Source organism: Xenopus tropicalis, chromosome 3 (assembly GCF_000004195.4).
Source record: "Xenopus tropicalis strain Nigerian chromosome 3, UCB_Xtro_10.0, whole genome shotgun sequence".
In the NCBI taxonomy this organism is placed as follows: Eukaryota; Metazoa; Chordata; class Amphibia; order Anura; family Pipidae; genus Xenopus; species Xenopus tropicalis.
Window position 1 is genome coordinate 131,209,899 of NC_030679.2, and position 10,937 is coordinate 131,220,835.

At 44.7% G+C, this 10,937-nt stretch overlaps 1 protein-coding gene across 1 annotated transcript; it reads left to right on the forward strand.

The window, feature by feature from the left end:
- Window positions 1-1,674: 1,674 nt before the first annotated feature.
- plpp5 (phospholipid phosphatase 5) lies at window positions 1,675-10,700 on the forward strand. The gene is made up of 8 exons (NM_001128006.2): window positions 1,675-1,753; window positions 2,792-2,882; window positions 3,302-3,410; window positions 4,627-4,717; window positions 5,242-5,305; window positions 6,654-6,778; window positions 6,894-7,064; window positions 8,181-10,700. The coding sequence occupies exons 2-8, from the start codon at window positions 2,812-2,814 to the stop codon at window positions 8,348-8,350; spliced, it is 801 nt and encodes a 266-aa protein (NP_001121478.1). The 5' UTR covers window positions 1,675-1,753; window positions 2,792-2,811; the 3' UTR covers window positions 8,351-10,700.
- The last annotated feature ends 237 nt before the right edge of the window (window positions 10,701-10,937 follow it).

Sequence of the window (10,937 nt, forward strand, 5' to 3'; positions counted from 1 at the left end):
ATGGCATCTTACAGCAGCCTCTCTAGCATTTGCCAGACCCCACAGATGGCCAGTCCGGGCCCCACGATCTTCCATGTAATGATTTATTCTCCTTGGAGTACAAAAGGAAATAAACAGCAGTTGGAAGCCAGAATGGAAGATGAATAGTAGTGGGGCTGAATAGAAACATAACCAGGCATCCATTTTGTTTCAGGCCAAGGCAGAATAATGAAGCAACAAAATTCAAAAGCCAATAAAAAATGATGATCTTCCTTAAAGGGGCTCAGTCGCACCGCAAAAGTTAAGTCAAAACATACACACAAAAACATTGCACGCATTTGACCTTTCCTCACTCATGAGACTGCAAAAATTCTCATCCACTCTGCTCTGTGGGCTTCCCCTGTCTAAACCCCACTCCAATCCATCATGAACAGTGCTGCCAGATTCATACACCTCTCCTTCTGCTCCACAAGTGCCGCCCCTCTGTGCCAATCCTTGCATTGGCTGCCTGTTATATATAGAACTTACCTACAAAGCACTCACCGGAGCCGCACCCCTCTATATAATCACCCTAACCCCCAAGTACCCCCCAGATGTAACCTTCCATCTCCTCCTCACTCATTACTTCATCTCTCGCCCGCATCCAGGACTTCCCACGTGCTGCACCCATTCTCTGGAACACTCTCCCCCATTCCATTATGCACTGCTAGACTTTCCAAGCCTTTAAACGGTCTCTTAAAACTCAACTTTTCACTCAGGCCTATAACCTAAACCCTCAGAAATGTGATTACCCACTGAGCACCCCTAATCTTCCTACAAACATTCACTAACCACTGGTTTTAACCTCTCACTCCGCACTTACTGTCACTTTACACACAAACATGAACTCTAACGCCATGCTAGTTACCCTGACCTTATGTCTCAGATGAAAGTGAGTGTAGAACTGGCCAGACTTTTACACGAGTTGGCCGGTTTAAAGGAGAACTAAAGCTTGTCTGACACAACATCTGGTTGCCCCTTCCTAATATAATTATCATGGTTGATGTTTTTGGAAGGGCTGGTGGGAATGTTTAAACCTTTCACCAAGTCACAGAGACTTAGGGGGTCCTAACAAATTGGCACCGCTAGTTATTAAGCCCTTCCTTGTCCTTTAATGCTATTGCTAATTTAATGGATTCCACTCTAGCTAAGGTCATGTGTGTCAACAAATCATTAACAGGTTCTTTTAAAAACTTCATTTTCATAGTCCACATAAAATAAGTAGCGATAAGTGAAATTGTCAGCCAAGTTTTGCCACGAAAAAAAACACCCATAGACTTCAATATATTTTGCCAATTTTTGCTGTTGTCCAAATTTTTAGCAAAGGGAAACAGAACAGATTTGCTCATCACTAACTATGAGGTGTAACAACAGCTTCAGCACCAACAGGAATCTGGTCTTTATAAAAAAAATTGTCCACAACCAATACATGTATTGGAGAGAAGGGCTCCAGACATATAGTAAATGCAGCTACAAAAGATTCAGCAGCATCACCATGGTGTCTAAAGTCACATACAGATATACATTAGCTGCTGATACAATCCTGAGCTGCCTGTAAGAGCTGCATTTCCATATTATACCACTAGATGGCAGTGTTGGTAACAGCGTCCCATCAGGGCTTTTCTTTCCTCCTCGGCCTCTCAGTGGCTCTGGCTGCTATGTAAGGAGAGGGAGACAGCAGACAGCTCAGAGCGCAGCAGGAGCGCCACGTATGCGCAGGAGAGAGGGGCTGCTTGTAAGTCAGGACTGTGCTTTATACAGGGTTGGGTGTGGGAGCTAGTAATATATGGGATGGGGAGTAGAATTTATTCTCTCTCTGTACTAATGTTAGTGCCAGTGTAGCTGTGTGTAGGTTACATTATACGTGTCATTGGCTCTATGCTCGGGGTTAATCTTATCCAATGAGCACCTTCTCCCTCGCAAACAGGTATTTGCCATTGGCTGCTGTAAAGATATAAGTGCATGCTGGGAGTTGTAGTTCTGGAAACTGCTTTGGAGCATTGCCTTGTACTTGCCCAGTGTTATTATGGCTTGAAATACTTGTCAGAACCCATGTGTCCTGTAAGTACATGTACATCCTGGTATAGGACATAGACATCCTGTATACTCTGTATTCCTAGCTTAACTTGCAGGAATCTATTACTAATAGATAACTGGCATGCTTTAACCCTTATTGCCTCCCCCTGGAACTACATCCTCTATAAACCAGCTCCTTCCTTTTCCTTCTGTGTCTCTGGCTTACAGATAAGTAAGAGTTCCTACTCCAAAGGGATGTGGGATCTAATGGGAAAGAAACATACTTTCCATGGCACTGTTCCATAAAAATAGCAGAACCAAAAGATTTTTCTGTTTAAAGCAGATGGAACCTGTGTTTGACCCCAGCCCTGTGAATTGTATGCTGACACTTACCTTCGGGGGGCAGCTGGGGGGGGGGGGGGGGGGCTCTGGCAGACAGGCACAAAGGGGCATGTCCAGGGTGGATCAGGGGTGTGTATAGCATTTTTTTTTATTTTGGTCCCTATTATCATTGTTTGCAGGCCCATTGCCCATGTAGGGGCCCCTAGTAAAGATGAATTATGGTGGTGGATAAAATCCTATTGTGCCATTAGCTTATTCTAATGCTTGTTGCAGGGGGCTAGTCAGTAGGAGAATCCACTGCAGCAGGGGCACTGACACCTGTCTGTCTCTGATCTAGAATAGGTTTCTTCCATATAGAATGTTCCAGTTCACGTGATTAACCCCAGCCTCTGTTTTGCCTTGTGTCAATTTCCAGGCCCGGTGCTTCGGACCAATATGGACAAGCGGATCCTGGAAGGATTTGTGGCTGAATTCATTATTCGTCTCTTGCTATTGGGAATATTCCTGTGAGTGGTAATTGGCTCCTCCCATACTGAGAGTGCCCGTGCTATAGGCAGGTTTCTTAGGGGGGGCTCTGCTTCCTGACCCAAAATAATTGGATTAAAGTGAACCCCATTTAATTGGGTTGCCTATTCCCTAGAAAACTCATGGAAACCCACCATAAACCATTAGGGAGCCATAGGCTCCGTACATGTAGAGTTGCAACCTGGCCAGTATTAAACTGGCCTAGCCAATAAATCACCAGCTAGGGTTGGCACCCCTATTACTCTATCAATCCCTGTCTTTCCTCACCTTCTCTTTTACCAGTCAGCATTAATATTCACAGGCCCACCTCTGCTCTGCCTATTTCCCTGCCCAGTCCCCACCCTTTTTCCAGCCCCATTTACCTTTTCCAAGCGGGGCTGACCTTTCCTTTCCTGGCCAGGATCTCTGAAACAATGCATCCGTTTGAGCGACTAATCCAGCCGGAGGAGATGTGGCTTTACAGGAACCCATACGTGGTATCTGACCGTGTCCCAACCAACAGCATGTTTGTAAGTATTGACTTTGCCTTTGTCTTGATGTACTTCCCATTCAGCCAGCCATGGCGTGTAGGGCACCCTGCATAAAGCCCCCCCAGGACTTGTTTGTAAAGGCTCTGACTCCACGGGGGTCTGAAGTCAGATTGGAAAGTGGCCCATAACTAATCCTGAAGTCTGGAGACTGTAAGAACATGGGAGGGGAGAAGAGAAAGCCATATGTTGGAAAGGAAAGTAATAATTCCGCAGCAGGAACCAGTAGCTAAGGTGACAAAATCACTTACATTGAATGACATGTCTAATAAATACATGTTGCAGGGCAATAAATACACTGCAGTCAGTTCAGCCCTGCTGGCTGGATTTTCTAGCAGTGTCCCTAAATTTTCAAGTGATTTGGTCGCCCTAATAGAATGTAGAGCAGCTAGACAGTGCCCGGGCAGTTACATGGGATCTATCATGGGCTGATTGTGTGCATAGATTCTCCCTGCATTCATATTTTTAAAGGGGTTGTTCGCTTTTAAGTTTGAACTTTTGGAATAATAAAGTAAGTCCTCCTTAGTAACTTTTCAATTAGACTTCTTTTTTTTTTCTGTCTACTTCTGCCTCTTTCCAGCTTCCAAATAGGGGTCGCTGACCCCGGCAGCCATAATACTATTGCTTTGCGAGGCTACAATATTATTGTTAGTGTTACTTTTTATTACTTTTCTTTCTATCCCATCCCTCTCCTATTTATCTCACTGTCTCTCATTCTAGCCACTGTCCGGTTGCTAGGGCAAACCGGACCCTAGCAACCAGATAGCTGCTGAACGAATACAAATGTCTACATCATACTAAAAGATCTTTTAAAGGTGAACAATTTAAGCATCTGCGTTTAGATGCTTGTGCATGTCTGTTCCATATGGGTATATTAATGGCGCCTTGTGCTACGGGAACAGTTCTAGAGCCACGCTAGAGGCTAGATTTGTCAGCTTTGTGCTAGCATTAATCGTCTTAATTATCTTGCCTGGGGGTGCACTGGCTTTACAGGGTTACAGCTCATTGCACACGTGGCTGTTTTCCTACAGACTAATTGGCTGTGCTGCCTGATACTGAAGAACATTATAATGCTGTGAAAGGGATAACCCACTCGGGGGGAGTGAGTAGGGAGCAGTAGCAGTCGGACAAGTACTGGTGGCTCTACTCACTGGTTTAACACTCGGGCTCATGTATTGCTTTTGTCTCTTACCCCCAGCTCATCTCCTTCCTAACACCTCTGTTGGTGGTGGTTCTGGCACGGGTTTTCTGGAAAGCAGATAACACAGACGCACGAGAAGCTGGCCTTGGTAATTGTTTATGCTATCTGTCTCTTTACTCTCATGTTACATGACTAAAGGCAGCCATACACGACACACATACATTGTATACACATATATAACACTGGCTTTAGATGGCCATATACTTGAAATATTTGCTTGTTTGGCCAGTTCTTTATTTAACCTCCCAGATGATGGGCTGATTGTAATGCTTGGCCCCTCCCTCGGGCTACACATGTGAGCTAGTGATTTTGCATACTGGGCCAACGTGGTCCTTGACTAATGGGATCTTCTCTCTGGCCTGATTGATACCTGATTGGGCTTCTTCATATATCCATCAGGACGGTGGGTGCTTTGGTCCAATACATGGGCCAGAGTGCTGCACATCAGGTCAGTCTGGACAAATACACCCTCTGTAGCTTACTGCTTATGGCCTGGCAGCTGTCTCCCCAATGTACAGCACCTCTGACTCCTACATAACTGTGCCATAGACTTTGCTAGAAGGCAGACTACTTATACCCTATAATACGGCTTTCTCCCCTTTCTCTCTGTAGCTGCAAGTCTCTCTCTTGCCCTGAATGGAATCTTCACCAATACAGTGAAACTTATCGTTGGCAGGTAGGTGGAAACAAGACCATTAAACTATCCGTACTAAATCTACATACTATATAGAAAGATAAAAACCAGAAACGTGAGAAGTTATTGTAGTGCTCAGTGTTTACAAATTAATATGAGAGGCTGGGGTGGCAGCACAGGTTTGGGGGGATGAAGACAAGAACCATAGTAACTATGCCAATATCACTTGTATAAACCATGTTAATTTAGTTTGCTTAAAAGAATACTGTCATGGGAAAGCAGCTTTTTTTCAAGATGCATCAGTTAATAGAGCTTCTTCAGCAGAATCCTGCATTGTAAGATTTTTTTTATATTTAATCTTGAAATTTCGCATGGGGCTAGCCATATTATTAATTTCCCAGGGTGCCACAGTCATGTGACCTGTGCTCTGATAAACTTCAGTCACACTTTACTGCTGTGCTGCTAAACTTTACCAGCAGCCGATCAACAGAACAATGGGAAGGGAGCAAGATAGCAGCTCCCAGTAGGTATCATTATCAATACTAAGAAATCCAAGTCCAGCTTGGGACTCCTCCAGTTACATGGGAGTAGGAGAAACAATAGGTTAGCTGAAAGCAGTTCTAATGTGTAGCGCTGGCTCCTTCTGAAAGCTCAGACTCAGGCACAATGCACTGAGATGGCGCCTACACACCAATATTACAGCTAAATTTGTTGGTTCAAGAATAAAATTTTAAATGGTAAAGTGAATTATTTGCTATGCAAACAGTGTCATTTAGAAATAAAACGCATACCATAAAAATCATGACCGCATCTCTTTAAGCAATTCCAACACAAAACAAAGGTTGCAGTTCCAGTAAATGGCTACAAGATGTCTCACTATGCAAGACTCAATATGACATGCAGGATGAGGAATTGGGCATAGGGAAGTATCAAGCATAGTGAGACATCTTGTGGCCATTTACTGGATCTCCATTCCCTCCGGGAAGACCGAAAACCTCTGTTTTATATCATTTAGCTTCTGATTGTGGGCAGTCCTATCTATGGCAGTTCGTTGGTATTGTACTAGTACAGGCAGGTCTCAGCAGCAGACCATCCAGTTGTGTCAGTAATAAATAAGCAATAATATTGCTGTTGTGATAATGTTGTGGGATCATATTTGTGCTAATACAGCTTTGTCCAATCTGCCCACCCCCATGCAGGTTCTGTGTTCCTCCCCTGTTTTGGCAGATGAAGGGATTTTAGCAGATGCCTGGCACAGGGGGGGGGGGGGGGATGGCATTAGGAGAATAACTTGTCTAGCAGAGCCCTAAAGGGGGTGCTATTGGGCTTGATTTATGGGGAGGGATCCATCTCAGTTTGGTTTCTTCTGTTCCTAACAAATTCGCTCTAGACCTCGCCCAGACTTCCTGTCCCGTTGCTTCCCAGATGGCCGCGAATCTCCAGAGTTTCATTGCACCGGTGATCCGGAGCTGGTCATAGAGGGAAGGAAGAGTTTCCCCAGCGGCCATGCTTCTTGTGAGTTTATTTCCAGCATTCCTCTTGCCACCATATATTCCATTCTCTGCCATTATTTCTCCTTTCCATGCTGCTTAGACTGTAACATGCCTTTTCTCATTTTTGTCTCATTCAGTTGCCTTTGCAGGGTTGGGGTTTACAGCCCTGTACCTTGCTGGCAAGCTCCGATGTTTCTCTTCATACGGCCGTGGCCATTCATGGAGACTGTGCACCTCCCTGATCCCGCTGCTTTGTGCTATTGCCATTGCTCTGTCCAGGACCTGTGACTACAAGCACCATTGGCAAGGTGAGCTAGCGCTCTGTCTATGCTTCTACAGGCAGCTTGATGCAGATGGGGGTAATTAGTCTGCTTTAAAGGAGAAGGAAAGGCTAAATCACTGTGATTGTAATAGGGTATATGTGCATATATAGTGTATATGTGCAACAGCTAAGCTGCTCATGCATGCTCTCATCCTGTCACGACTGGACTACTGCAACCTGCTGCTAACCGGCCTCCCTAATTCCCATCTTTCCCCCCTACAGTCTATATTAAACACTGCTGCCAGAATTCTCCTCCTCTCATCCAGGAGAGTTCAGGCCCTTCCCCTGCTAAAGGCCTTATCGTGGCTTCCTATTAAACAAAGAATATCTTACAAACTCCTTCTCTTAACCTTCAAAGCCCTCCATTCCTCTGCTCCTCACTACATCTCGTCCCTTGTGTCTCCGTATGTTCCCGGCCGACTCCTTCGTTCCTCGCAGAGCAACCGTTTGGTTGCGCCCCACACTACTACTGCGGTTTCCCGCCTTCAACCTTTCTGCCTTGCTGCCCCTTACATTGGGAATGCCCTCCCTGATTTCATCCGGAGAGAATCCTCCCCCAGTCTTTTTAAAACTAAGGTTAAAGACTACCTTTTGGAGCACTCGCCCAGCACCTAATCTGGGAACTGGCACTTATATTGTAGTGTCACCCACTGTGACCTACAGCACTTATATTTGCCTATTTGTGTCTGTTAGTTACCCTCCCATATAGATTGTAAGCTCTATGGGGCAGGGACCTCCTTCCTCTTGTGTCCTCTACTTTTAACTTATTGCAGCTGTATTAATCTGTATTTATTGTGATACTTTGTATTTATCTATTATCTTATTAACCCCCTGTTTGTATGAATCTATTCTACTGTACAGCGCTGCATAAATAAAGTAGCGCTTTATAAATAAAGATATACATACATACATACATGTATGTGAGAGAGCTTCCACTTCTTTAAGGTTTTAATATTTGCAGTGAAGGGGGTGTCAAATTTAAGTCTATTTAAGACACCAGTGAGGGTGAGGAGAGTGACAGCAGTGCCTGTGTTCTGATGATTTGATTCCAGTTGCCCAACACTAATTAACCTTTTTTTTTTTTTTTTTCCTCTGATATCAGATGTGGTGGTTGGAGCCTTCATAGGACTGTTCTTTGCCTACCTTTGCTACAGACAGTATTACCCTCCCTTAGCAGACCGGGACTGTCACCAACCTTACAGGAACAAGGGGCGCATATCGGTGGCACAGGAGAGGAAGCTCAGCACGCCCGGATACAGCCTGGACGTTTAACCCCCGGCAGCCGGCTAGCAAGAACTACCCATAGATTTAGATTGCTACCTCAGCAGCTCCTTGTTGCACCCAGTGGATATTCCCACACAGTAGATGGAGCTGCAGACTTCTTGGTCAGGGTGTGCACCTGTAGGTGCCCAGTGCTGTGAAAAAGGGAAGGTGTGTGTGAAGGAGAGACTCTGACTTTCTATATCCGCTGTCTGTACAATGCCCACAGGCTGCTTGGCATTCTCACCCAGAACTGAAGACACTGCCCAATGAGGGTGCTTTGAATTGCAGACAGAATGGGATTAATTCCTTCAGTATTTTCATTTTTTTTTTTTAAAAGGTTTTAGTATTGATTAGGTTACATTCCACAGAATAGAGCATTTTATACCGCTGACATCTTTATTTTCATTCCACAGAGACTACAGGAGTTAAAGGGTCCAGCAGTTCAGTGGCACGGTTGTATCATGTTCTAAACACACACAGGCCTCTGAGGCTTCCATGTTTATATCGTGCTAGTATGTATCCTGGTTTCTGAGCCAGATACAGTTCTGTATGAAGTGCAGGAAGCGGGGCTGCCCCGTGCCATAGGCACTACAGTGTGTGCATTCTTAAAACACGCTGCTGTGTAAGTGCATAGGTAGAAGGGGCCATAAGCTTAGTTTACCTCATTTAAGGAAAGGTTCTTACGTTTAAAAAAAATAGCCAAATACCTCGTACCTGCTTAATATGATATATATTATAGCAGCACTCTCTAGTTGTTCTATACCAACCCCAGCAGATAGATGGAGTGGACGCTTTATAGCCAAAGGATTCAGACACTGCCTGTCCAACATCCTGTTCCCAAACCAAGGGAATTAATATAGCAGAAAAGGAAGAAAAACTCCATATCAGCCCCTTGGCTTCTGGGAAGGTTCCCACTAGATGTTGGAACACTGGGGATTTGCTGCCATTTAGCCACAGGAACATTAGTGAGGTTGGGGACCATGCTGGGCTTGCAGTCAGGGTTCCAGTTCATCCCACAGATATTCAGTTGGGTTGAGGTCAGGGCTCTGTGTAGGACAGTCAAGTTCTTCCGCTCCCATCTTTGCAAAGCTATTCTGTTAGGGCCTGGCTCTGTGCATAGGGGTGTTAATGTGCTGAAACAGGAAAGAGCCTTCCCCAAAGTGAGCCAAAAAGTTGGAAGCATGGAAATGAGAACTGTAACCATATGTTTGGTTTTGAGTGGCCCTAGCCCAAATAGAACAGGCCAAGACCATTACATTCCAGTGTAAGCCATAAAGCTCAACTGTGCCAGAGGTGTGTGTGTGTGCCAGGCCTCGCTCGAGGTATGCTTGAAGTTGTTATAGAAAACAATAAAACGGTCAGCAGATGCAGCTGACATTAATTCCATTCCTGGCGCCAGAGTTAAGGGGAACTCCTATCACACTGAGCCAGGATCACAGTCACTCCCTGGGTCCAGCTTGCTGCTTTCCTGTAGTGATCGGGATCAGCTGGCTGTATAATCATTTTATAAGTGCATAATGTTAAGTATGTATATACTATATAAGCTCTGCTCAGCCCCGTTGCTAGGGCACAAATAGAGGAATACACAAGACACATGCTGCACTCTGTAGCTCCAGCCATATACATTGTTCCTACTATTTTGCTAAAGCCCAGCCATACAATGCTGCTGTCAGACAGCTGAGATTCCAGAAGCCGGTGGTGTGACACTGTGAAGATCGGCTCTGCTGTCAGACATTTCATTCAGTCTCTCTTAGCCTGACTTCCATGTTAGACTATTGAGGCTGGCTCTAGTCTTGTTACAGCTAAATAGCTGCTTAGCCATTCCTAGAATATTTCTATATATGCCTGCAGATTGTGGGTAGGATTTACAGCTGCAGGTCGGGTTGTGGGTCTAATTTAGATTTCTTACTGTATATTATCCACTTGTAAACATTTTTTGAACTGTGCTTTTTTTCTAGCTCTGCCAGCTCTGATTATGTCACTTCCAGTTTGCAGCAACAGCACTTCCTGTTTAATGGTGATCAGTGGGTCATGGATTGGATTGCGGATAAGGCAGTTGTGGGTTAGTTTGCAGGTAAAAAATGCTGGTTGCTGGTCTGGGTTTCAAAGGTTGGTTCTGCACAGGACTCAGGCTTGTATATGAAGGGAAAGTGCTTCCCCAGCCGGTGTCACTGGCATAACGTGTGCAACTGCCCCCCCCCACACACACATATATACGCGGAGCAGCGCTGGGCAGGAAGGTGCGCGCCTCATACACCATATGTAGCATTTAGAAATATTACACATTTTTTACAGTACAAACCCTTTTATTAAATGAAATGTTGCTAAATGTGCTATATAATAAAACTTGGTTTGGAAATGTCCTGTCTCCTGTTTTAGAATTCTCTAAATTTTAGGGATAAGACACTTTTGTCATAAAATATATTAAAACTGCTTATCAGTCAGTGCCGTTGTACTGTATGTCCTGCATCCTCTCTACGTATACCCACGTGTGTGCAAACTTCCTATAGTTATTAGTATAGAGGACAGATGTTAGTATATGAGGACAGAATGGGTAAGGACAGATCATGCGACTGCATCTGCTCTAACCAAGAAA